We start from the raw sequence: 26,958 nt of genomic DNA, 5'->3' as shown, positions 1-26,958 counted from the left end.
AGGCGCCGAGGTGGCACAAAAGGGCGCCTGAAGGAAGCAGCTGGGCGTTGAGCCAGGCTGTGGTAGCCCAGTCGTAGTGCCGTAGATGAACCAATAAAGCTGGCAGCCACCAACGTGACACGCCAGCTGCGGGCCACTGACACACCCAAGACTCGCTCCGCCCCTCAAGGTTGCTGAGGCCATCAAGGCCCATGAGCCTTGAGACCAGTCACAGACCGCCAGGAGGCATCCCGCCGACAAGGGACGGGACCCATTTGGCAAGCCACACCCCTTGAGCAGGGTTGGCGTCTAATGAAAAACCATGGTTCAACCCGTTCGTATGAATGGGTACTGTAGCTGCGGCAGCCATGGAGCCAGAAAAAGTCTCTCGCAGACTGCTGCTTGGGTCTGGCGAGGGCAACAAGAAGCTGTCGTAGCTGGTCTCTCTATCTCTTGGAGACACAGGTCTCACTCCTCTAACGAAAGTATCTCGACGCGGATATCAAGCGGACCGATAGCATATCAGCAGTGCCAAGTTACTGTCCATGACTGTGTACTCATACGCATCCGTCCGCCGGACTCCATATTCTCCATCTCCAAGACTACGTCGCCAATCCTCGCAGATCCGTTGCCCGCTGCCCCCCGTCGAGCCTAAACCTCGCAGCCTGGCGGCTTCCCGCTGCGCGATTGAAACCAAGAGCGATCCGACCTCTTGCTGTTCCCTGTGGACAACATTCATCATCCCTTGCATCGTGCCTTCACCCTGATACCTTGCGCCGACAGGCACGGACCTCGGGCTGGCCTGAGCCAATTTTCCTCGAAAAGTCAGATACTCCCGTTCTCAAATCCCGAGCTGGAGGGCTGCTACATCTACACCTATCACTCATGTTTGTGCAGGGATTGCTACGTAGAAGCAAATCTGGCGGAACACAATGAGCGACGGCTATGGGAACAGCAGCAGGCCCAGTTGCCTTCTTTCGTCTTCAAGTGACCTGAAGTCCTCGAGAAGACCTCCTACGACAGCCTTCGAAGCAGGCTGAAATTGACCAACCCTACAGAGTACAAGCCCACTCTTTCTCATACCCGAGCTCATTTGAGACCCTCCACATAATGCTCACGACTTCTTATCGACCACCGAACATCATGGATCCAATCAAGGATCCTAATATCTACCAACGCCCTCCGATCGGTGCCGCTTCCAGACAGTATGCCATTCCTGCCGGTTCCGGTACCCCGCAGCACGGGCGCCAACGTTCGACGGGGTTGAGTTACGCTGAACATGAGATTTTGAGACAACGGAAGATACCCAATGGTGGAAGACTGTACGAGCCAGACACAGCTGCGCTGGACAAAAATGTTCAGATCCCAGCCACCAAGCATCTGCTCTTGTCGTCCTCACCAGCCTTTAGACAAACCATCCCGTCGCTGAGCAGCTCCTCGACATGGCCAGAGGCGAAACAGACGCAGCGGAGAGGAACCTTTGGTGGGACAGAGTTCGGCACGGGCAGCAGGCATGACGTGCATGTTCAGCCCTATGGAACAACCAAGGGAAAGCCATACCGCCCAGCGTGGGACTTCCCTGGCGGACTTGACTCGATGCTGAACCAGAACCTCCCTTTACATCCGACGCAGAGGTATTATATGCAGCAAGGTTCGAACATCCCGACAGTCCTTCCCGCCACTCTTCATTCTCAGTTTGGCCCCACGGCGTCTGCTGGGCAGGAATTATACGGGCCATACTGGCCGGATGGCACATACAATCCCTATCGCCCTGCTGCCATCAGAGATAGCCGTTTCTTTCCTCGCGCTCCAGCGGAGACGTTTCCTTTGGACCACCATTTTGAACATCTACCTCCGCTTCGACGGTCCGGTCGGCTTCCCGATGTCCAGAATAATGCGTATTTATCGAATCTACCTCAACCGACGCTGGACAGCCACTTTGGACCAGTAGAGCCGGCGGCGTCAACATGGAACTTGGCCCAGAACAGTTACCATGGTCCCCAGCACGCTTTTTCGCTCGCTTACTCCCCATCGGCCCAAGCAACAACAGGTCCGATGATGGCTGTGATACGCCCGGCACTAGTTTCACTGACACCCGGCCCCCGCTCAGAACGGATTGCATTTAGGGACAAGACATTCACGTGGGCCAACAAAATCTACACAGACCTACTACAGACAATCCGATGTACCTCACAGGATCAGCGCGGTGCTGCACACGGTGTCGCAGGAGCGAAGTCAGTCGTGAAGCCCGTCATTTTCCCAAAGCCACCAAAGAGGTCTGGATCGCACTTTCAACACGATGTATCAGGGTCGAAGCCGGCTCGACCTCAAGGGTTGTCTAGCTCTTATTTCGGCGCAGACGGTGATTTGTCGAATTATGACGTTCCGTCAAGACCTCAGACAGCCATATTCAGACCGCAGCAGGCCAACGGTATAGCGGATTTCGCATCCTTCCAACGAAACCCACAGTCCCCAATCGCATCCGGTCAGCAATATGGAATTCTAGATCGAGTTCCGGAGATGCAGCATTTGAGTACACGACCGGCCACTTATCCACAGCTACCATCCTACGAGTCGGCTACAACGGCACTACAGACAATGGAGCTGCTGTGCCAAGAGGCTGAGACACCGTGGTTGGATGGTATGCTCCTTGCAGGCTGCCTGGCCTACGGACTAGGAAACTATGTTGGAGCAGAAGAATGGTACCGCGCTGTCTTGAGGCATGATCCTGGCCATATTGAGGCGATGTCCAACCTGGCTGCGACCTGTCACGCTCTTCATCGCCGCGAGGACGCTCTCAAGTATTGGTCAGAAGCAGTAAGCTTGCGACCCAGCTACTTTGAGGCCGTGGAGCACCTGATCGGATTGCTGTGCGCCAGTCACAGAGCGAGGGAAGCTGTCAGTGTGATCGAATATGTGGAGAATACGCTCCGCTTCCGAGCTGATGATCTTCACAGTACTGGGGCGGAACTGAGTGACGCCGAAAGCGACACGAAAAGCTATGCTTCCAGCATCAATACAGTTGCCTCTTACGACAACGCACAATACGACTACGACGCCGACCAAAGTAACCCAAGCATCCATTCTACCACTGAATGCCACCCTCCGGGTTATGGCACAAGTGGCTACGCTATCCCCGGGGTCGACAATGGGCGGATGCTGGCTCTTGTTCATGCCAAAGGGAACATGCTTTATGCCCTGGGTCAAAATCACGCGGCTGCTACCGCGTTTGAAGATGCTGTTTTAATTTCCACGGGCCGGAGAAAACATGGAATCAGAGGACTAATCAACGACATTCTGGCTGCTTGTCTTTGCAACATCCGGGATCGGGAATATGTCCGGGCCAAGCTGGAGAGCAAGGAACCTGTTCTCCTTACCCCGGATCAGGCAGAAGCCACTGCCAGGCATATGTTCCCGCCAGAGGGCAACTTACCAGGACTCGAATACGTGACGCCTCCTTTTGCCGTACAAGCTGCAATCTCGACGACGAGCAACTCACTGCTCTCACTTGCCAAAATATATCAGGATGGCATGTCCAACGCAATGGAAATTGGGAGCCTGAAATCGCCCACGACCAGAGAGATTTTAGCCCTGTATTACCTGTCACTTTCGCTCCAGAGGAGCCCATCGACAGCGAACAACGTCGGGATCCTCCTCGCTGGCGTACAGCAGAGTGTGCATCCAGACCATCTTGTGGATTCGCACTTCTCGCAGATCTCGAATATACCGGGCGTCGTCGCTGGCACGGGTATTTCGCTAGCATTGATGTACTACAATTTCGGCCTCAACATCGACCAGAAGCACGCCCATCTCTTTACCAACTTGGGCAGTCTTCTCAAAGACATCGGTCAGTTAGGTGCTGCGATCAAGATGTACGAAAGGGCTGTGAGCTGCGACGGTAACTTCGACATCGCGTTGGCGAACCTGGCGAATGCCGTCAAGGATCAAGGCCGGGTGGCTGACGCGATTGCGTACTACAAGCGAGCAGTTACAGCAAACCCGGATTTTGCCGAAGCAGTATGTGGATTGGCAACCGCGCTGAATTCGGTGTGCAGCTGGGACGGTCGTGGAGGGGTGTGTGCTAGCGACTTTATGCGCGACCGGTTACACGTGGACGAGCGAGGTATGAAGCAAGAGCCGACACGACCCTATGGATGGATCAACCGAGTGGTGGAAATCGTCGAAAAGCAGCTCAAGGACGGGGAAACTTGGGGTTGCGGCACCTTGACCCCTTCTGTGATCGACTCATTGGCACATCAAGTGACCTTACACAGACAGTTTTCTGGTGATGGCAGACGATCTCAAGCCCTAGAAACCGTGCGACAAGCGCTGCGATACTGGTCCGGACAAAGATGGGAAGGGTCCCGAATTGTGCGGCTAGTCGAACGGGCCATTCGTCAAATTGGCTGGCAATGGTACCAGGATCGCTACAAGCATCGAAGGGAGTATCCTGCGCGGAAATATGCACGACCATACCTCCCCAATGCCCTGTCACCACCATCCGCTCCGACAGTCCTACCATTTCACACCTTCACGGCTCCTCTTTCGGCGAAGCAGATTCGACAAATCTCGCAGCGTAATGCTCTGCGGATCTCTCTTTGTACACTTCGGTCTGCGTGGCTTCCGGCAACCGTATTTCCCCCGCCGTCGCCTCCGAGCCCGTGCCTAAACGTCGGCTATGTTAGCTCGGATTTCAACAACCATCCTCTCGCACATCTCATGCAGTCAGTCTTCGGCCTGCACGACGCCTCTCGGGTACGAGCTATATGTTACGCAACCACGGCGTCTGATGGCTCCATCCACAGACACCAGATACAACAGGAAGCCCCACTGTTTCGTGATGCGTCGTCATGGAGCGTGGAACGTCTGGTCAATCAAATCGTCAAAGATAACGTTCACATCTTGGTAAACCTCAACGGGTATACTCGAGGTGCGCGCAACGAGGTGTTCGCAGCTCGCCCTGCACCGATCCATATGTCGTTCATGGGATTCGCTGGCACTCTGGGAGCGGAATGGTGCGATTATGTCTTCGCCGACACGATATCTGTGCCACCCGATACACTGTCGCCGTGGCGGCGGAATGTGGACATTGAAGATCGACTACGGCCAGAGTCGTGTGTTGAGGACGCCGAGGATTGGGTCTACTCCGAGAATGTCATCTTTGCGCGCGACACATTCTTTTGTGTGGATCACAAGCAAAGTGCGCCTGACGTGAAGAAGGGTCCGCCAAATCTCAACGATCCTCTCAGCCGCGAAGCATCCTGGGAACAAGAACAGACGCAACGCTGGAAATTGAGGAAAGAGTTGTTTCCATCCTTGTCCAACACAGCCGTGGTTCTGGGCAACTTCAACCAACTGTACAAAATCGACCCGGCCACCTTTGACATGTACCTCCAAATCCTGAAGGCCGTGCCCAACGCGATATTGTGGTTACTGCGATTCCCAGACCTTGGAGAACAGAATCTTAAACGTTACGCCGTGAAATGGGCTGGCAAGGAAGTCGCCGATCGGATCATATTTACCGACGTGGCCGCGAAGGGAGCCCATATCACACGGGCGTCGGTAGTCGACCTCTTCCTCGACACGCCGGAATGCAATGCGCACACGACTGCCGCAGACACGGTGTGGTCTGGCACGCCTATCATTACGTGGGGCAAGTGGAGGTACAAGATGTGCAGTCGTATGGCTGGCAGCATCGTGGCAAGCGCGCTGCCTGAAGGCCGCGAGGGCGACGAAGCAAGGAGGGATCTGCTCGTCAGAAGCGAACGACAATATGTCAATGTTGCAATTGAGTTGGCTCAGGGTCTGCGATATCCGTCGAGCGAATTGAACGGACAGAAACTCGGTCGCGGTAAAGGAAGACTAATGGATTTGAGGCGCATGCTCTGGGAAGGTAGATGGACAAGTCGGCTGTTTGATACGAAGCGCTGGGTGAGGGACTTGGAGACGGCGTACTGGTCTGCCTGGAGTAATTGGGAGAAAGGTGAAGGTGGCGACATCTGGTTATGAACTGTCGCCCACAGGGAGTGTGTTTATCGAGATGAGAGACACGAGACCCTATAATGAGTTATGACATGGGACAAGCCTCCCGGGCACACAGTATCGGACCGGGTCGACAAGGCACGCATTTACTGTGCCAAGAGACATGGCGTTGGGATGCGCATTGAAAGATACCTCTAAGTCTGTCGCAAAGCGACTGACTGGGTGAAGCGAAGAATTTCTTGCCTCGCAAGCAAAAGGGATGGTATAGTTCTTGTGCGTTGTGTTGGCGTTTATGAATTCTTAGCAAGCGAGCAGACGCATGGGTCATCCGCTTCATCTGTCGCCATCACGCAGGCATTTTACTGGCTTGTTTGCGAGACAGATTACTTCTAGACAGCGCTGGCGGCATGCTGCACCATACGAATTCACTTCCTTTCCCCGTGCGTTTTGTTTCGTCATCAGTACAGGTTATCAGGGTGTGCTGAAGGTGATGAGTCTACCGTGCGATGTCCACACACTCCTGGGCTACTTACCTGGAGGTAGATCAAGTCCGTGGTGGCGCTGCGTGGAATGGATGGCTGGGTGAATGAACATCAGGACCCTCCTAACTTTGTGTATACCCGTACGGAGTACAGTGGACAGTGCCCTGCGCCTCCTTCGCTTTTCTTGTCCCGCTTGATGTTCATCTCAGCCTTGCCAGATAGGTATCATGGCCATCGTGTCCGTTCGCCTACAGTACTCTCCTTCCTGCCTACCTCCGCTGGAAAGAGTGCCGCCATTGTCTTCAGGCCATGTCCACAGCGAGTGAGCTCTCGGTGCACGCTGTGTATGCCCTTTATCTCCTTTCACCACGGCTGCTGTCACCATCGATGTCACCACTGTCATCGTTATTCTCACTCTCGCTGATTTCAGCTTTCCTTCTCTGGCTCTTTCCTGACCGACCGATCAGTAATTAATTGCGGAGTATGTTCTGCATCACTATTCCATGTTTCGTGTGAAGTGTTTTGTACGATAGGTCGACTTGGACCTTTTACCACCGCTGCACCGACCCGGGTACACCATCCCTCATAGAACCAGCTGAACAGCCAGACAGCCTAAGCACCTTCAACCTACAGTAAGTCAGCCAACCCAACCAGGCTAAACGATATGCCGCGCCCACTGATGAGGAAGTCAGCGCTACGCCCCTCCCATCTACTGTGCTTTTGTGTCGTTCACAGTACGAATACATCATGTACAGGGGTAATACCAGGTCCAGAACATCATGGCCGTCCTGTAAGCGCGTTTCAACCGCGCGCTCGTTGTCATGTATGTACATGGAGTCGCCCGGATGGCCACAGTTTCATTGCGCGAGGCATCTCCACGATCACTCTCATGCAGCCACTCACCCACTCACCCACTCACGGAGCCTCAACCCGAACTATTCCCCGCGGCGAGGCGCCTTGCCTTGACGACGGGATCCTCGTTCATCACCTGTATCAGTCTTCCACGCGGTGACGTCCTCCGCGCTGCAATCCAGTAATTAATTAATCACCTTACTGGTGGTGCTTGGGTAGGATTGAGGTCGGTCAGTCAGTCAGTCGAACGGATCCCATTCTCCGTCTCCCGAATCCTCTTTGATATCTACAGTACCATAGCATCCCGCGGCAGTATCATCTCTAAGTTACTGTAGCTACATAGTGTTTTTGATTACGCGTCGGTGCAGGCTGACATTACTCTACACGCGGGTATGTTGAATAGATGGAAGGAAGCGTGACGGTGCGGGCCCCAGGTATGTAGCGCGACAATTCGCCGGACCGCCAGGCCTATTCAGGTAGACACTCTCGGCAGCCAGTCCCATGAGTCCCCGGGTCAATGTTTGAACAGAGGTGATATTAATCAACGGTAATAACCGTCTACTCTACGAGGTACTTACGTATGGTCCATGATATGATATAGGGCTACCTATGTAATCACGGCTCACGAATCCGTCACGGATCGTTATGTGTATCGCCGTCCATCATCCATCGTCCCATGGTTCCGCCCGATATGATATGATATGATATGATATGATCTGAATGACCTTCCCGAGCTTGTTGCCTCTCTGTTTCTGACTCGTCTGATCGTATAATAACCTGTGGAGCGTACTGATCGTATAATACCTGCTACGCTACGCTCCGGCAGGATCATGTTCGCGTCTCTGTTCCTCACCTCCCTCACAGCAGTAGCCAAGGTGTCCGCCAACTGCGCGCACGGCACGTCCGTCTTTCCACGCCTCCCCAACGTCACGGTCTCGACATTCGGGTACGATGCCCTAAAGGGACCCTTGAACTGGTACGCTCTCAACAAGACGGCCAACGCAGCGTGCGAGAAAGGCACGACCCAATCGCCTATTGTTATCAATTCCACGATTTCCAGGGTGCAGGGGTCGACTCTGAACTGGACGGTGCCGGACTATTCTGACGGGGCGGAGTTCCAGAACCTCGGCACCAATGTCGAGGTCATCGTTGATGGCTCGCTCGTGGACATGAGCTCAGGGGCGGCGTACTCGCTGGCTCAATTCCATTTTCATACTCCGGCCGAACATCGCGTCGAGGACGAGTTCTACCCGATGGAGATGCACTGGGTGTTTGAGTCAGAGGGTACCGCCACGCCGTTGCTGAGACTGAATGAGCGGGTTGCTGATGTGTCTCGCACGGCCAGGCAGTTCGCCGTGGTGGCCTTTCTGGTCGAGCTGTGCGAGTCTCCTGGCTGTACTGACCCGGTGTTGGCCGCCGTTTTCTCGACCATCGATGATATTGCCGTGCCGGGTGAGGCTGCCATGACGGGGCCGCTTGCGTTCGGGCAGTTGATAGACAAGTTTGAGAATTCTCAGGTCTACAGGTACGTTCGGAGTGTCAGTAAGTCGTTTCACGCGAGGCTGAGGGCCGGAAACAGATATGGTGGCTCACTTACCACCCCGCCGTGCACCGAGAATGTGGATTGGCTTATCAGCACTGAGTCACTGTACATCGATGTGCCGACGTGGCTGTCAGTCAAGAAGGTCATCAAATATAACGCACGGTATACGCAGGACGTCCTCGGGGGTGTAAACCTGCTGCAGAATGCTGCGGATGATTTATGTAAGAGCACGAGCGATTAGTGTGTATGCATGGTATCGTGTAACCTCTAGTCAAACCAGTCGAGGCCGAGCAAGTCAACCATGTTGTATAATGTCCTGTCAGGCCTGCGAGGCCCATGTGAGCAGGATGCCAATGGCACACGGGAGCCCGCATAGCAACACGCGGACTTTGTCGCGCCAGCGATAACACGATGAAGTGTAAGTGCTCTTCGGGCGGTCCAGGCTGCAGATGAAGTACATCGTAGAATAGCGCTGTGGAAGTCACGATAAGACCTGCGGTGTGTGTGCTGTATCTGATGGTCAACCGGCTGGGGAGAGACTATGTCATATTGACACCAACAGGTGTTACCATCTGCTTTTCTCTTACGGTGGACAGTGCGTAACGGATTCCCAGCGTCAACGATAAGACCTGGAGGCCTGTGGACCTTGTGGAGGATTGCGCTCTGCTTCAGGAGAGCAACTCCACTATGCCAGGAACTTGCGAACACCGCGCACATGACACCGTCTCGCCCTTCGCGCAGCGGATTAGCCGTAGTTGGCACATGAAGGGCGTCTTTGCGGAAGTTGAAGGGAGAGAGTCGATCTGCTCCTCCTGTCCGAGTCACATCAACCGCAACACCCATTGAGGACAAGACCTCATGCATGAAACTTCACATCCGACCAAACGGGTAGATCTTTAGTGTTGTAGTGTCGACTGGCCAGACCATCGTGACGGATGTTCCAGACCCTCCGCAACCGCTCTTGTTCCAACTTCCAAGTCGCCAATGTGAGTTTACGGAGTCCTGTGTGCTCGTGTATGGAGCACAGGATACTCCGTCCTGAGGACTTACGTACTCCGTGCGGAAGATAGACTTTCCACCAGCTGGATTCTGTTCCCCGTCCGGCGACTCAAGGAAGCGTCCGTGCACGAGGGCCAATCGCCTCCAGCGAACGTCTTGATCCGTATCGACGACGATCTTTACGGATGAGGAAATCGTGGCGTCTTCGGAAGCGTATTGGGCATAGCATTTGGAAGTTAGGCTTTCCGAAGCGCATTTGAGGACGAAATAGGGTAATGGCTGATTGAGCGTGGGGCAATCAGCGCGGGTAGCCGGTCACTTGCGGTACTGGTTGGTATACTGTGCCTTGGTCGGTGAATGGGATTGCCTCGTAGAGGTAGGTGTTGTACACAGGAGACCGAAGCGACCACAGTAAGGCCAGCGTAACTGCTGAGTGAGGTCGGGTCGATTTGGAGTTGGGTTGTGCATCTACGCAGCATTGAGTTTGGATTAGGCGAGTGCGCCATATGTGGGCAGGAGGAGACTGACTGTCCGCCGTGTGTTGTCTACGGATCTTCGTGGACACAATGATATGGAGATAGGGGTACTGTTTGTCCTGGGAAGTTTCGACCGGCGCAGGGTTTCTTCACTGCTATGCGGGCAGGATGTAACACTATGAGACGTGACGCTTTCTAATGCTGCTTTCAACGAACCCTCAAGCAACCACGAGTGATCACCACCAAGAAAGTGTCAATGCCCGCTAAAGCCCCTACCACGGTATTGAATGCGGAAGACATGGAAGCATTAGCAGCATCAGCAGCTTCAGCCGCAGAAAAAAAAGATGCCACAACTCCGTAAACAACCAGACACGCTGTTGAACAGGAAGTCACGGCGCGTCTTGAAGACCTCAACAAAAAACTTGGAACAGAGTATGAGAGAGAGACTGGAATCCGCTTTGAAGACGTACAGAAACGATGTGATGAGATCGAGCGTGACTTCCTTACACTTCAAATCAGAGTCCATCGGCTCGAGGCCCAGACCAAAATATTGCGCGCCGGGTATCCAGCCGCCAATTGGACATCGACGTTCAACAGCGACATCAGAGAATTCCTTCGGTGGTATGTGTCTCTTGACCCTGACAAGAGGGACCAGTATCCTACAGCTGAGGACCTGTTGACGACTGACTGAATGACTGACTGCAGGAGTTCAGACGAGAGGAAGTGACCTTCAAGCCCCGTCGATGCCCAAGGGAGCGCAGTGTCGTTGATGGCATGGCCAATCCAGCTGCGTTAGGAAGTCGTGGATACTGCACCGCACTGCGCTGCAGTGTACTTTATACATAGTCCGCGGCTTCGAGCAAACTAAGGCTTTCTGCTGACGATACTTTCCTGAACTCTCATGTACAGCACCCAGTACGGAGTCCGGAGAGGCTGGACATCCTGCGTACATGCTACTGTACTCGCAAGCACAGGCCAGATCAGTCTTCGACCGTCATGCTGCATCGCGCGGATGTACACGGTACACAGTATGTTCGTCCACAGCACTCATATTGTACAGGGTCATGCCCGCATCTCACAACGCAGCGCCTCGGAGGCACGTAGTGGATCGGGAACTCGACTGGCTCTTAATGTGAGGGCTATCGGAATTCTGCATCCCGAATATGCACGAAGGATAAATTTGGTGACATGCTGATTCTCGAATCTGGGGGAGGACAGAGGACACGAGGCGTGCGTGCAGTACACAGCAGCTACGCAGTACAACATGATGTGCAACACTGTGGTATGTGTCTAGATGATCTCGAGCGCCGCGCTCCGCAGTACCATGGCAGTTCGGTTGAGAAGGGACATTGAACTCTCATGCCATGTTATGTTCGGCTAGGATACGATGCAAAGCGATGCGAATCAAAGCGAAGGGATTGGCGAGGCTACAGCAGGATGATCCTCGGTGAATTTCATAGAACAGCACAGGACCGATTACGGATGCAAGGGATTGATGTACATAGCGATAAGCACCGAGTGCGGACATGAATTCCACGGGTGGGTGAGAGGGGCAGAAGTCTTCGCTTGGCCGTTCAAGTCCATCAGCGCGGGCTGCCCTGTGCCATTGGTCTCGCTAGAATCCAACGGGCACTGACTTCATTTCCGTCCATCGTCACTCACTGGAATAGGACTCACCGACTGACTGTGTCTACATGCACATCGCGGCCGAGAGGAAAGGAACTTGGGTTTCGAGCATTAAACAGTCCAGCATACAGGTACGTAGTACTGGACTTCGTTGATGCCTAAGTACCTAGTCACATAGTCGTTGAGGGCGAGCTAGTTCATTCAACGGCCACTTCTTCCGTTCTGCCGATGTACCACAGTAATACGAAGTACTTCGTACCTCGATCCGACGAATCGGCCTGTGCATGTAGTTCGGGAATTATGAGAAGAGTCCTACTACTTAGTCTGCACTGGGGGGTCTGGTAGTAGTTTGGGCAAAATCCTTGGGGGTGATTGTAGTTTGTCCGGCGAGCGGGAAGACGAGCCGGTGAACGAGGCGTTGAGGACTAGCTAATTTGCGGCGTACTATGTAGGCGAGTACGAAGTCGACGGGCACAGTCACACACGGTTCACTGGCCACGCTCTCGGACCGCCAGGGCAGGCGCCGGTTAGTTAAAGCCGGGGGTCGAAATAAGGTCCGAATGTGGCACGGTAGACGCTGCGGGGCGGGCAGGGCAAGCCTGTACATATCGTACGAGCCCGAGATCATGGTCTCATACTGATACTGTACCACTGGTCACCTTTGACCAGGGGACCTATGTAGTAGGACGCTACTGTGCGAGGTGTGTACCTATGTACCTAAGCAGGCAGGCAAGCCTTGATGTCTGCCAGGCTCGCCAGGCCTGCCGAAATGCCCGAGGGTGACTTAATTTTCCTTGCAGGCAACCAGCGACTGAGCCCTGGATGCCACGTTATGGGAACCAGGGTACTGGTAGGCTCGTCTCATCCCTGAGCCACGACACTCATGGAGGACTCGTGCGAGCTGCAGTGTGCAGCAGGCAGAATCCTCCAGCAACATTGACGATCAGGATCGCCTTGTTTAGTTGTAACACGATTGGCGAGCATGCTGGTAAGTGCACAACATACATAATACTGCGCATTCCTTTTCAGGTGTCACCCTGACGCGCGTGCACATAGTATGCATCATGCACAAGCTGCATGACGGAACTGATGACCATCACCACCTCGCCCTCCTGAACCCGGTCGACTCGTGGATGACGATCGCTGCACATCAACCATTCTGGCCTGTTCGCTCGTTGGCAAAGCTTGCTTAGTTGCTGCATAGCAACACGGTGCCGCATAGGTAGTTGGTCGGGTCTTCTCAGCAATGTGTACACTGTAGGATAGCGACTTCGTGCAAGACTGCGGAATACGGAAGCAAAGTTGGCATCAAGTGGGACATGACCTTCTAGGCAAGTGAACTGAATGTGAAGTGAAATGAAGGTGAACGTGAACGTAATCTGCAGGATCATCAGGAACTTTAGCTCAGCGGTGCTGCTTCACTGGCGGCGAGCTGTCGGCTGTCAGCCTCACCCATCGCAACCTCTTGCGAAAGTTTATTTGCTCAACTCTGCACCAAGTGTGGAGTGATCGTACACGGCACGAAGAGAGTGAGTCGAGTAACCCTAGTGTCGCAGAGGTGGTCAAGTGTCGACGGAAGCTCTCATCAGTAAGAGGCTCTTCGTCGGTGACTGTTGCGCAAGGATTTTATGTATCCGGTACTCCATACGCAACAAAACAAGGTAGGCAATCGACGGGTGTCAGGCCCTCGAGTTTCGAGAAGTGGGAGGCAGGAAAGCAAGGTGATAGCACCCGGTCTCAAATTCCGACACATACACAGGCAATCTTTCGGCCATCTTGTTTCGTGTCCGAAGATCGTCGGATGGAAAGTCTCTTCGTATCCGAAGGGGGAACAAGCGAGGTTGTTGCAGAGGCTCGAGAGACGGAGGACTCTCGAGCGTCTGCTGCTTGAAGAAATCAGTCTCCGGTGTTCTTGCCAATGGAAATGTAGGAAAGACCGGCGATAAAATCCGGAACCATCAGATTCTGGAAATCATCCAATCATCATCAATTCATGAAAGGCGCAGGTCCGACGGAGAAAGACCATCCACAGCTGACGACAAATGCAGATCGAGTCGTGACTTATACCTAGAGGGGTATTCGATGAATCAGGAAGGTTCCGTCTCGTCTCCCTGTTTAATTGCATACATGATGATCCGCTCTGTGCATCATGACAGCTGAGCTTCATTTGGTTGATAGCGTCTATCGTGTTGCAACATCCCGCTCGTTCTCACTACCGGCAACCTTCTGTACTTTGGCACGTACTGTCAGAGTCAGGGCAGGGTGCTCAGTGGCTGTGATGGAACCGGCAGGGGGAAATCTGAGGGCTGTCAGGTGGAACGGGCCAAATAATACGCAATAGTACTCCGTACGGAGTACATTTGACAGATAGAACGTTAAGTTATGGGCTTCAAGCCACACGCCGCCCTTCCTGCACTGATGCAACGAGCGTGAGGGCTGACTACCTAGGAGTATGGTAGGGACGGTGTTAGACCAGCAGTAAGACGAACCACTGAAACAAAGCCTCCAGTCAAGAATTCAAGCCGCCGTGGAGACTGTTCGGGCTTGAGCGCCTCCCATAGATCGACCAACGGTCCGATGGGCCATTTTGCGCCTAATTATTCTTCAGGCTTTGCTCAAGTTCCGCATCCGATGCCGAAAAGCCTGAGGGGCTTCTGTCTCGACACTTTTAACCCGCGCTTCGGAGTTTCCTTTGACTGTCACAGCGAGGAGCTTTCTGAGCACTCTTGGATCCCGCTAGACTGTGTACTCACAATGTACTGATGTCACTTATTGGGTAGGCACCAAGTACTCTTCCAGCTCGATGACCGCCCACTTTCCGGTCCCTATCCGTGGCATCCCTGCCACCGTCATGGGCAACAAGCGAAAAGCCTAATGAAAGCCCCCCCATTACTGAGGAGGGTACTAGCCCGCTCGTGCCACTGCCGAAATGTCAGACCGCTTCTAGTAAAGCTCAACGTTCACAAGTACGGGGCTCACGTCCGTCTGTTTGCCCGCTACGGGGACCAACTACTGAAGCCCGATCGGCGACCCGTCATGCGCTCGGGCCTCTTTGGTGGTGGGGAGGCCGTGGTGGTGGTGGTGGCTTGCTTCTTTCAAGAAGGGTCAAGCGCTGAAGCGTTCGCGCCCTGTTTGATCTTCGCTTAGCCTGAAGCCTGTCAAACTGTCGCTTCAATGCCTGCTAGACCAAGATTTATGTGCCGTAGCGCTGCTTGGCGATCTGTCGATGCCCTCCCCTGTCGCTCGTTAGTGAGGCCGCCCCTGGTCCGGTGTGTCATTGGTTGCGCAACCTCTGTCGTCTGCTCGTTGGACATTGATCATGAGTGCTGGGAATCATGCAGTTAGATGGCCAATCCGGTGACAGACGATACAGAGAGAGTGAAGACCGGCACGAATGGGCCCGGAAGTCGTTGCCATAACCGTCCAGTATGGACATCTTCGCACTACGCCTGCATCAAGACTGCGTTCTCAGTGCAGGCAGTAAGCTGGGGAATTTTGAACGTTGCCACGCTGCGAGAAAGAGACATACAGAATGGCACAAAAACGCAGATTTCATGGAACATGTAGTAATTTTCAGGTAGTCCTGCATTGCTCTCTCCTCGTACCTGCCGTGTCGGACTTGCCAGTTGGCTCTGTACAGGCCATCGCACCTTGCTAGGCGTCATTATTAGGCAGTCACTATACAGCTTGCCCACCAGAGAAACGCCGCCCATTCCCTGCCAATAAGGCATTTCCGTATATAAACAAGACCATCCTGCCACACACAGAAGCTTTTGGTACACTGGAGCTTTTCCAAGATGAATAGGACTTTGATATGGTGCATCCTGGCCACCGACTCCTTTTTGGGTATCATAGAAGCACATAGCATAATGGACAACCTGCACCACCAGTGTGAGTTGCGGAATAATGATACAAGTCGTTCGTTTGAGACGTTTTGTTTGTGTCCCGGAGAGGGTGTCGTCAGTCCAACAAACTCGAGACCGTCATTCGAGAATCCTTCTGTTGCGGAGAGATTGCCCTCTCGTTGCTGGTCACCGCACTGTCACTCACTGGCTCCCGCCCCTGCTGACGGTTCCTAGGGTCTGGAAGTAGCACTGGGCGTGGCAAGTGTGAGAGAAAGGAGGCCTTCTCTAGTGAAGGCTCTTGAGGTTCCACAGAGCGATGAGTCTGTCGGTCGTCTTCTTCACTTTGCCGAATCCGCTTGCCATCGATGTCATGATCTAAACAGATTCCAGTGCTATTTCTGCGCTGCAACTCCGGCCAGTTATCCATTGATGGGATCTTGGTCGCAGGCATTCCTGTTCGAAGAGAGGTGACCGTCTTAGGAGAAATAGAACAGTTTGACTGATTGTCCGAGATGAGAGACGGTGCTTGCTGGTGCGATGACGCCTGTGACACTTCAGTGGCTGCAGGAGAAGGTGCGGGCGGGTCTGGAAGATTCAACGGAGCCAGTTGATATTCCGATCGACAGGATGGCCAGCTATTGAGCCGCTGGAGTGGATTCGGTTCAGGGCATAAGAGCCAGGAAGTACTCTGATCAGAACCTGTGCTGGTGTTGTGCTGTTCATGCTGAGGGTGAAACAGGAGCCTGTGCTCATGGCGAGGCTTGAGACCATCAGTTTCGGCCGGCGGAGGCACACTGTATCGATGAGGCTCTGCGAAGATGCTCGATACACTGAGCCCCTGCCTGTGAGATTGAGGTGGGCCCGAGAACATTTCTGGTACCGATTGCTTGCGCAAATACAAATGCTCGTGGAGTGACAACGGAGGAGGGGCTGCAGGAATGGGTTGCGTCCGATATCCCACGGCCTTCGACGCGACCCCTGGCGGTACGGTACTTCTCTTCCTCCTGTTCATGCTGCCGTTCCACCAGTTCTTTACCGCATTGTCGCTGCGGTTCCCTAGCCTCCTTGCGATTTCCGCCCATCGCTTGCCCATATCCTGGACTAGTTGCTCGATGAGTTCACCTTCCTGGGCAGAAATAGGCTCATGGTTCAGCGAGGGCTTGAGGTTCTGGTGATAGCGCTCTCTGCATTGTTTCGGCGATCGATGTTGCATGTGCTGAGAGATTCGTACCCAATTGTTCGGACCTTGCGTGCGGACAAGATGCAGCAGCGTGGCATCCTCTTCTGGCAACCATGGCCCACGCCGGCTGGACCGAGACATTGTGGCAACTGAATGATTCTCTTCTGGCTGATGGCTAGCGGGAGGTTTCAAGAGCGTCCTCAGGCAGGAAAGAAGAGAGTCTAGACTGGGAGCTTTGTACAACAGAGGTGTACAAGGACTGTTCAAGAGGCGCTGTTCAATATAGGTAGTATGTTGTATCCAGCGAAGGAAAATGGCCCGTTCCTTGGGCTCGGTAACCTTATTATTCGTAACGACGGTGCTGGGGGAGCCTGCAGAACTTAATACTGGGGACTGCCTGTTGCCCACAGGTGGATGTCGCAGACAAGGCGCAGGATGGATTCCAAGTCGGATAGAAGCGGGGACACGGCTCCCTGAAGAGGTCGAGAACTGATTTGGCTAAGTAAGAAAAAGTGGCGTTCCTGATATTCCTGATATGCACTGTTGTTCCAACAACAGGTAAAGGCTATTATTGTATATCCTACTCGGAGCAACACCCCCTAGCTGAGAGGCTCAAGAGTGTGAATGTTGACTTGGACCGATGAACGAACAGCGGAAATCGTTGCGGGTCGAAGGACATAGAAGAGCTGAACACCCGGTACGTTTTGTCCTTCTAGTTGGTGCCCTGGAGGGATGGATGGAAGTCGAACACCGGGTCCAGGGAAGAGGCGCTGGAAGCACGAGCTAGCAGAGCGCCATCAATGCCCATTGAGGAGACATCGAAGTCCTTTTTCGGAATGCCAGCCGATTCTTTAGGGATGGCGGGTGAAAAGCACCCAGGTCGGATCCAGGACAGTTGTGCCAGAAGTTCGCTGATGTGTCGAGCCCGAAGTTTAACGAATGCCTTAGAGGGTTAAGCTCAGGTGTGCCGTTCATCGCCTAAGTCTGTCAGTGCACCTGCCAGGCTAAAGTCCGCGTCGCGCCGGATAGGGATGGGAGGAAGTACCAGTCCGAGGATAAAGAGTTCTAAGCCTGCTCAACGCCGCTGAATCGAACGAAGCGCTAGCCCTTCTCGAGTCTGAGACCCATATTCTTCGTCTTGTCAGAGACCAGATGGGGCGAGGTTGATGCGCAGGAAAGGCAATGCAAAGTTTGAGCTTGCCAAAACGCCATAGCTCCACCAGATCGATCTGGTGCATGGATGTTTGACTAGCCCATTTGATCACGACCTGACCAGGACAAGGATGAACTAAGGCTTTGACAAATTCGTCCTCACAGCCCTGGGCGATAGAGTTTGTGCTTTTACCCCTCGAAGGTACGGGACGGTTTCGTATACTTGATCAGTTGCAGTAGGCCGCGCAATAATCTGGTGTTGTCTTGCCGGCGAAACTATGGCATGCTCCACGGTGATCAGCCGGGTGAAGGCGGCCAAGGGAAGAATCATCGGACAAGGTGTACCGCGTATTACTACCAACGGGATATGCCGAAGGTACCGTCACAGCTGAACCCAGGTGGAGGTACTCCGTAATAGAGGTAGGTATCCTCCGGACCTCGAGAGCGTCTGCTGCAATTGGGCAAGTGCTAGTCCCCGATCACCAACGAAATCAACGACCAGTTAGCAACTATCGCTCGTTGAGGTACCCCGTACGGCCACAGCACCTGTAAGCAAAAACACAATCATCGTGTCCAGCGGGCTTGATCAGAGAGCTCGAGACGCGCTGAAATGTGAGTGGTCGAAATCTTGGTCTTCACGTCAAACTTCTCTGTCACTAAAATTGCGAATGCCACGGCTTGCAGCTGGGGCGGTTTTTGACCGTTGGGGCCTTGCCGATTCCTCTCACGATTGGGCCAACACAACTAGCTGCAGATGGCTTTGGCGAGAGTGGGAGCCAATGGAGCCCGGCGGACAGGGATCACGATCTCTCCGGATCTGGCGGGCGGAGCCCAGTGACAGGAAAGCTACTCTACACAGTAGACTGAGACGGTTAGCGGCGACATCAGACGACCAGGACGACCTTGCGCCACATTCGTGGAGATAACCACAAACAGGCGGTGGTGATGGTCCTCTATAGGGGGAGATCTTGTTATAGGCCCGCTGCTCGTGCAGTCTCGACTGCGGTAACGAAACTCTGGTTCGGCAAGATCATGACTTCGGCCGAGGTCAGTGCCAGATCTGGTTACGTGCAGCCGGGAGCTCAGACCCTTGTCCAGCTGTGACACCAGCTTCGAGTTGTTTGGTAGCGCTCCTTTCCCCAGCGGAGGCTCATGGGTTGTGTATCTCGATGCAGTTGTTATTGCAGGTTGATACGGCGTACGGAGTACGCAGTAAAGGAATCCAGCTGGAGAATGGCCCTCATTGTTGGTTAATCATGGTCGCTGACGGAGGAGTCCCGGTGCTTGAAGGAGGCGCAGCAATATCTGGCACAAGTCATATGGCAGCCAAGTTTTTGTCTCTTGTCATAGAGGTCAAATGGAAGCTGTTGGACCTCGTTTGCTCTGGGCGATCGGAGGAGTGTGGGGTTGTCGTCTTCGAGAAGTGGATGCTGTATAGACACTCGGGGGGTAGTCGGACATGGAAGAAGCGCAGAGGTGAATGAGAGAGAATCAAGTGACAAGAGAGTGATGGCCAAGTCAGAAGGCAACGACGAACGTGGGACTACACAGGCCGGAACCCGACGAGCTTCAGGTGTCAAGTCAACCTGCAAGAATCATCGTCGCCGCTGCACATGCACAATGCACGGTACTGCGTACCCGCGTTGGCTAGTCACAGGTTCTTGGTATACCAGGTCCTGCGTCTACGCGGGCGACCTCAGCTCTTTCATTCCCTCCGGCGCACCTTCCCCCTTCTTGTCACAGTCGCGCAGCGGCTGTTTTCCTTTCTCAGCTGCATTGTGCTACACTGGCTGTTGAGGCGCGAATGAGGCTCGAATGAGGCTCGAATAGGGACGACCGCTGCCCCTCCTCCCACACAACAGCTGCTTCAGTACCTTTCTGCCGATGCAGCCTCCCGTCGACTATCCATGGTACTGGATCTTCAAGGAATGCATGCCCTTGTGTGACCGTGGCTGACATCGGCTGCAACCGCCATAACTGGGCTTGTCCCTGTCATGTTCTCAATTCTCGTCACGGTCTTCCTTCTCACCGACACTTAAACGTGTTCGGTCTATTGGTGAGAGCTGCAGAGTAGCCGCGTGTTTGGAGTCCATACGGAGTACTGACCACAAGGAACCCCGGAATTGGGCGATTGCTCAATCAAGGATTGGCGATCATTCGACAGTCATACTGACGTGTGGAGACAGAACCTCCCAAGATGTTGACCTCTTATCACCACAGCCTCTCTACTGCCCCAACTTCCGGATGGCAACTCTCCATGCTGTCTCCCATACACCCTGCCCGTGTCCGCCCCGGTCGACGAATGACTTGAGTGACCACCCAAACGAGTCTCGAATGACAGCTGCAGCTCGAATGACAACAAGGTACTGTACTGTAGCTTTAGCACGCTGATCTCGAACTTCTAGATTTTTCACTTGGCGGTCCATTTTACTCGATGGGAACTTCCCAATGCTTGGAAATGCCAGCAAGACTAGTCATAGCAGGTGATCATTGCCTCGAATCCGGATTTTGTCTGTCACCAGAACTTGACACGAGCTCATACTCTTCCTATTGAGATCCTTTGAAGTCACGCTCCCCGCACAGGGCACCACCCAAAACTGGGTTCGCTGGCGCACTTTTCGAAAGTGTTAAGCTGGAACAACGTCATAGACTTTGCACCTTCGTCCACCATATGCGTGTTCCAGAAGTGTATGATTCAGCACACAAACGAGCTGCACCCGGAAGTACATGCGCATGCGGCGTATCTAGCCTTCGCATGGCCAACCGATGACACTGCCGTCTGCCGGTAACGCCGCGGGATCTGTAAGGAGGTCAAGGTATGTTCTTCCATTTATTCCTCATCTTGGCTATTCCGGAGAGGGAGGTTTCTAGGCGGCGAAGCACACAGCGTACCCAGCTTGCATGCATGCGCAGCCGTCGAGCCTCTGTAACGACGCCGTCGCTCGTTTCTCGACAGAGTTGCCGACTTATCCTCCGACAAAGCCTACATATCAAACGAGTAGATAGCTGCGTGCGCTCAATAATGGTAAGCACTACCTCGAACTACTTCGAACCATCGCTACATCACAGCTGTGTCACGGAGTCGCATGATGCTCAACAACCCGCCAAGCGATCGAGATATACGCCACAACATGCCTCTGAGCCGGAGACCTGTCGGCAAAGATTCGCGGTCGCTATCGGACTGGCGGTGAGACGAGAGCTCCACCTGCTTCAAACAGCAAACAAGGAGTCAACCGATGCCATAGAGTTCCGCGAAGGACTCCAGGTGATTCTCGCTGGTAGGCCAGCTGTCCTCACCATAGCATATGCGTTCTTTGCCCAGCGTGCGGCACAGACAACAGAAGAGCGCCTCATTCGACGTACTAGGATCCTTATGCCAAACTACCATTCTGACTCATCCTTCCAGCCAAAGTCTCCGTTCCAGGCTCTCTATACAAGCCATCCAGTGTGACAAGAGACGGTCCTGCAGAATGCCCGTCCTCAATGCAGTTCACAAACCTAATTCCTCTTCTCCACCTCAGCGCTCGAGGCGCCGAACACGATGAAAAGGGCTTTCGCACACATAGGTATCCAAATATTCCCACGCGGCCCCAGAAGGGCCACATGAAGCTAGGTCAAACAGGTAGTTTTCAAGTAGCAAACATCTGGCATCGGCGGGAAGCCTCACGCGCACAGATAAAGCCCGAGCACTAGGTTGAGAGAGAGGAAGAAAAGAAAAGGTGAAGGAGGATAAAGAAGCGATTCTTATACCTTTTTGGGGTGAGGTACCTGCAAGCAAGGGTGACGAGGTGTCTCGGTGTGTGACTTTGAGATAGGTACTGCTGCCTGCTGCTGCCTGTTGATATGCTTGACTTGTTGGACGCTCGTCTGCCTGCCTTCGCCAGAACCTCTATTGACCGTTTATCTAGGCTGCCTTGTGTAAGGATGCCTAATTTTCAGACACGTCGGCTGCCTAGTCTCGCACCGGCCTACGTTAACAGGCGGGAGTAATCACCTTGCGCATCTTCGAACGCGGAGGTGCCAATGCTGTACGGAGACCAGATAGATAAGCAGACTGACGAAAGCTTCAACATTTGCAATGGACGCAGAGTCGTGCGAGGAAGATTTGAAGGTGTGTTAGGTACCCAGTACATGGACGGGTTTGGCAAAATTCCGACCTGCTCTGCCACCCACCCGAGACCGGCGGCTACGTGCCTCCGTATCACCGTATTGCCTTACACGGTCGGCTTACGCCGTTTCTACGCAACATTCACAAATTCCCTCTTCCTGCCCTTCTGGCCGGCATCTTGGGCCTCGCTGCCCCACGTCTCTTCATCCACGAATTCACTCTCCCCCGCAGCTTCCCGGACTCGACGGCCCAACACCCTTAGGCCCGCGAGATTGAACCCCATTTCCGACTTCTGCCTGACGAGCGTGCGCCTTAATTTCCCCCTCACGTCTTCGAGCATGCCCTTCAATTGTCTCGACGCGACGATCTGGCGCTGATGCGTCTTGAGCATGAACAGCAGAATGCGGCACGTCAGTGGGATGGCGCGCTCCTCCTGCGCCCAGAGCGCCAGGAACGTGAACAGCGCGGGGATCTGGCTGAAGCTAAGCACCAAAAGCGCGTCCTGGAGCGAGGCGGCCGGGATTTTCTGAAACACAGAAAGCACGTACGAAGAGGCCGAGACGTTGTTGTTGGCGAGGAAGACCGGGTTCCGCTGCGGAACGGCAGCTCTCTGGCCGCTTTTGCGGGCCGCGTCGTAGGCTTGCATCGTGCGCAGATCTTCCAGGCCGAGGTCGAGGGCTTCCGTGATCTTCTCGCCGGCCATTAACGTCTGGGCGGTCTGTTTGCCTGCGGGACCCGCCTCTGTAACATTGTCGGCAAGCTCGTTGGTGTCGTTCTCCAGAGAGGTTAGGAGGGTGGTCTCGTAGAGGTCTTCGAGTTCTTTTTCGCGCTCTTCTTCCAGGAAGATCTGCTCGTCGGTCTGGGTCCACGTGCGGATGGTCTTGTCGTGGCTTGCCGTGATGAGAAAGTCGCCCGTGTGAGCGACGGCCATGGCCCAAATCTCGCCCTTGTGCCCGTCTAGCTTTTGGATCTGCTCGAACTTGTCGGCGTCGTAGTATTTGATGACACGGTCCTTGGAGGCGGAGAAGAAATGATGCCCGTTGCCTTCATTGTTGGTGGGCACGAAGTTCACAGCGAGGATGCTGTCGTTGTGCGCGAAGAAGGCCTTGTGGCAGTCGCCGAAGTCGAGGCCCCAGACGCGGACGTTCTTGTCGGCGCTCGACGTGACGATCAGTTTGCTGTCGTAGGAGATGTCCATGGAGAGGACGGGGAGTTTGTGGCCGTAGAGGGTCAGGAAGAGTTTCAACGTGTCGACGAAGAAGACTTTGACGGTCGAATCGAGAGTTGAGACGGCAAGGAGGCGTTCGTCGGGCGAGAAGCACACGGAGAGGATGTCGTCGGCGACTTTGAGCGTGCGGGTGTGCACGAGGGTGAGTCTGGATGTCTTTCGAGTCGTGCCCAGCACTTCCTCCTGGATGACTTTGAACTGCCAGAATTTGGCGCTTTTGTCGGCCGAACCTGTGACCAGCGACTTTCCATCGGGCGAGACCTGTATCGACCATATGTCTCGTTCGTGGGCATCGATTGTGTCAAGTAATATTGAGGCCGCGATATCGAAGACTTCGAGGGTTCCTTCCCTGGTGCCCACAACGACGATCTTATCGCCGGGCAAGAATGTTAAGCTGAGGGCATGTCCGCAGTCCAGGGTACGCAGACAGGTTTGAGTCTTTGTGTTCCAGATCTTCAAGCTCCCTTGTGATGCTGTGGCGAGCATGCGGTCGTCAGAACTGAGAGCCACGCAGCGTATGTCGGTGCGATGACCTGGCATGTCGACTGAAAGTGTTCTGTTGTAGTCTGGGGGTTCGGAGGATTTCTTTCTCTTCTCGGATGCTGAGACATCGAAGAGCTCTAATTGATTGTTGGACGTAGAGACCAGTATTTGTACCGATTTGCCGGATTTACCGCCTGCCCAGTCTATTGACCTTACTTTACCGCCCGTTCGTACGATAACGTACGGAACAAAAACGTCCGCTACAGTAGCTGTGGAGATGTCAGCCACCTCCTCTGCATCATCAGCGACATCGACGCCCGAGTCCGCGTCGGCTGGCCCCTCCTTTTCTTTTCTTCTCTTCCGTTTGCGAGCAAGGGATTTCCGGATCTCAGTTTCTGATCTGATTCGCAGTAACTCGACGGCTTTCTCTGCTCCATGGACAGCAAACAAGTCGCGCGTGGGATGGAAAGTCACGGCTATCGGGCGATCACGTCCGTGACGGTACAATGCCCCGCGCTCCTGTAGGATATTGCGCCCTTCCTGGATGTTCGTACCCAGCTTCTCCTGCAAAACGGACTCATTGATCGACCAGACCTTGAGCTCTCCGTCGTTGCCTGCGGTAATGCAGCCAGTCTTGTCTTTTGTGAGGCCTAACGCCCAGCATTCTCCATTGGTCTGTGTCACATGTGTCTCGACGCAATGCTGCGTCGACAGATCCCAAACCTTGATCAAGGCGTCCTTGCTAGTGGACAAGAGGAAACCGTGCGTAGTAGAGGTCTCGTCGGTAGTGTCTTGTGCATCCTCCGCGGAAAGAAAATTGAGGGACGTTATCTGATCCTTGTGACCTCGCAGGCGGTACAAGCCGACCTCTGCCACCAGATCCCATACGATAACGTCGGTGTCTTTCGAGCCGCTCGCCAGCCGGACTCCGGACTGGTCAAAGGTGAGTTGCGAGATGGCCGTCCTGTGTCCATTGAATGTGATGATGACCGTTGCAGTCCTGGCGTCCCATATTCGAATCTTCCCATCGTCGTAGCCCACGGCAAAAATGTCTGGGTCCGTCTGACTCCGGTGTATCACGGTGACCAGAGCATTGTTGTCCTCGACGTGCCATTCCCGAATCTTTTCTGATTTCTTCAGCTCCCACACCAGGACATCCTCGTTTGCGCCGACATATGCACAACCCGCGCCGCCTCTGCCCGTCGTCGAGTCTTCATGGTCGGACGCTGGATCCCAGACAACATTCGCGGCGGTGGTACAGATCTGTCCGAAGGTCTTGCTGTGCTCAAACTTCCTAGACGAGTCAGCGACAGTGCAGAGAGCCGATACCGCGAGCCAGAACCTACAAATATGACTTGACCATGGTGCAGCAGTTGCGGGCGCAAACTCGATGAAAGTCGGACAACTTTTTCTTGAACTGAATGCGGAGAAGCACGATTACATAAACGCCAAGCCGTCACGGACCCACCCACGATGCGTTCACTGACTGCGATGCTGCCGCCGCTGCTGACAAGCGCCAGTTATGGGCACAAGGCACAAGGCACCTCCCCGCAGCCTTGTTGTAGACCTGAATTACATGCCCACCTCGTCCGCGCCCTAGCTACTGAGCGGCATAATGCTTCTCCTCGACTACCAGAATGTGCTGATCCAGTCCCTCCTCACCGAACGCTTCTCCGGCACCACCCCGCCCTCGACCATCGACCAGGTCGTGTCCGACTTTGACGGCGTAACATTCCACATCTCGACCCCTACCTCAAAATCCGAGATCCTCATCTCCTTGTCGATAAAATGCTACCGAGAACTCGTCGAGTACGGGGCGGAGCAGGTCCTCCAGCGCGAGTACGGCCACTACATCACGACCACGGAAGCGGGCTATGACTTCTCGATCCTCGTCAACCTCGACAACCTGCCCCCCACGCCCGAAGAACGAGAAGACCTGGTCCGCCGCATCTCGCTGCTCAAGCGCAACGTCATGGCCGCGCCGTTCGAGCGGGCGTATGACGAGTTCGCCGCCCTCGCCGAAGAAGCCGCGAAATACACGTCAGAGTCGGCACCCCAGGGCGTCGCGGAGGGCGGCCAAGTCATGGCCATCCACTACCGCGAGGAAGAAGCCATCTACATCAAGGCCAGCCACGACCGCGTGACCGTGATATTCTCCACCATGTTCACGGACGCCGTGGACCGCATCTTCGCAAAGGTGTTTCTGCAGGAGTTTGTGGACGCCAGGCGCCGCGCCATCCAGAACGCCCCGCAGGTGCTGTTCAGGAGTGATCCGCCGTTGGAGCTGCAGGGGTTGAGGGGCGTGGGCAAGACGGGCGAGAAAGGCGAGATGGGCTTCATCACGTTCGGTAAGCATTGCAAGCCATATGTGCGGGCGGGCTGCCGCGAGCTGGCGCTGATGTGACATTGGCAGTGCTGTTCCCTCGACATCTGACGCGGCAACGCCGGGAAGAGGTCATCTCGCATATCCAGACGTTCCGCGACTATTTCCACTACCATATCAAGGCGTCAAAGGCGTACATCCACTCGCGCATGCGGCGGAGGACGGCTGATTTCCTGCAAGGTGAGTGCTACATACTGACCCCTATCTGTATGTGGAGCGGCATCTCGGCTGACACGGTGCGTGCACTAGTTCTCAACCGTGCCAGACCCGAGACGGAAGAAAAGGAGAGGAAGACCGCGAGCGGCAGGACATTTAGAGTTCAAGGCTGAGATTACGGGAGCGTCTGTCGACTCTTCACGACGACTTACGAGTCGATACCGGACGGATGAGGCCTCCTTCAGAAGACAAATACCACTCTCCGACGACTCTGCGCAGATGTCTCTACAAGTGTGGCTCTCCACAACTACGCCTGGACGATTCTAGAAGTCAGTGCAGCGCGCAGCCCACCCCATGAGGTCCAAAATATAGTTAGAACGCACTAGAAATGTGGTCAATGGAAAAGCATGCGGTTGTGCATGCATATCCCGACTCACATGTTCTGGTACTTTCAAAGCTCGTGGTCTCCTTCGCAGTTCCGCCT

The 26,958-nt window shown here is 54.3% G+C and overlaps 5 protein-coding genes across 5 annotated transcripts; 3 read left to right on the top strand and 2 right to left on the bottom strand.

Annotated features, from left to right (window-relative positions):
* Positions 1-1,122: 1,122 nt before the first annotated feature.
* Positions 1,123-5,988, top strand: A1O7_05750 (uncharacterized protein; the record flags this gene model as incomplete). Its single annotated transcript, XM_007759758.1, has 1 exon — positions 1,123-5,988. The coding sequence occupies one exon, from the start codon at positions 1,123-1,125 to the stop codon at positions 5,986-5,988; it is 4,866 nt and encodes a 1,621-aa protein (XP_007757948.1).
* A 2,137-nt stretch (positions 5,989-8,125) lies between these two features.
* Positions 8,126-9,079, top strand: A1O7_05749 (uncharacterized protein; the record flags this gene model as incomplete). Its single annotated transcript, XM_007759757.1, has 3 exons — positions 8,126-8,592; positions 8,641-8,820; positions 8,875-9,079. The coding sequence occupies 3 exons, from the start codon at positions 8,126-8,128 to the stop codon at positions 9,077-9,079; spliced, it is 852 nt and encodes a 283-aa protein (XP_007757947.1).
* A 7,181-nt stretch (positions 9,080-16,260) lies between these two features.
* A1O7_05748 (uncharacterized protein) lies at positions 16,261-17,105 on the bottom strand (the record flags this gene model as incomplete). The annotated part of the gene is made up of 2 exons (XM_007759756.1): positions 16,261-16,328; positions 16,472-17,105. 2 exons carry the CDS (start codon positions 17,103-17,105, stop codon positions 16,261-16,263), a joined length of 702 nt encoding a protein of 233 aa, XP_007757946.1.
* Positions 17,106-22,354: 5,249 nt separating this feature from the next.
* A1O7_05747 (uncharacterized protein) lies at positions 22,355-25,298 on the bottom strand (the record flags this gene model as incomplete). The annotated part of the gene is made up of 2 exons (XM_007759755.1): positions 22,355-25,229; positions 25,282-25,298. 2 exons carry the CDS (start codon positions 25,296-25,298, stop codon positions 22,355-22,357), a joined length of 2,892 nt encoding a protein of 963 aa, XP_007757945.1.
* A 252-nt stretch (positions 25,299-25,550) lies between these two features.
* A1O7_05746 (actin like protein 2/3 complex, subunit 2) lies at positions 25,551-26,647 on the top strand (the record flags this gene model as incomplete). The annotated part of the gene is made up of 3 exons (XM_007759754.1): positions 25,551-26,283; positions 26,349-26,498; positions 26,568-26,647. The coding sequence occupies 3 exons, from the start codon at positions 25,551-25,553 to the stop codon at positions 26,645-26,647; spliced, it is 963 nt and encodes a 320-aa protein (XP_007757944.1).
* Between the last annotated feature and the right edge of the window lie 311 nt (positions 26,648-26,958).

Source organism: Cladophialophora yegresii, assembly GCF_000585515.1.
Source record: "Cladophialophora yegresii CBS 114405 chromosome Unknown aczIN-supercont1.4, whole genome shotgun sequence".
Taxonomy (NCBI): domain Eukaryota; kingdom Fungi; phylum Ascomycota; class Eurotiomycetes; order Chaetothyriales; family Herpotrichiellaceae; genus Cladophialophora; species Cladophialophora yegresii.
Note: the sequence above shows the minus strand (reverse complement) of the source record. Positions and strands in the feature narration are given on the sequence as shown.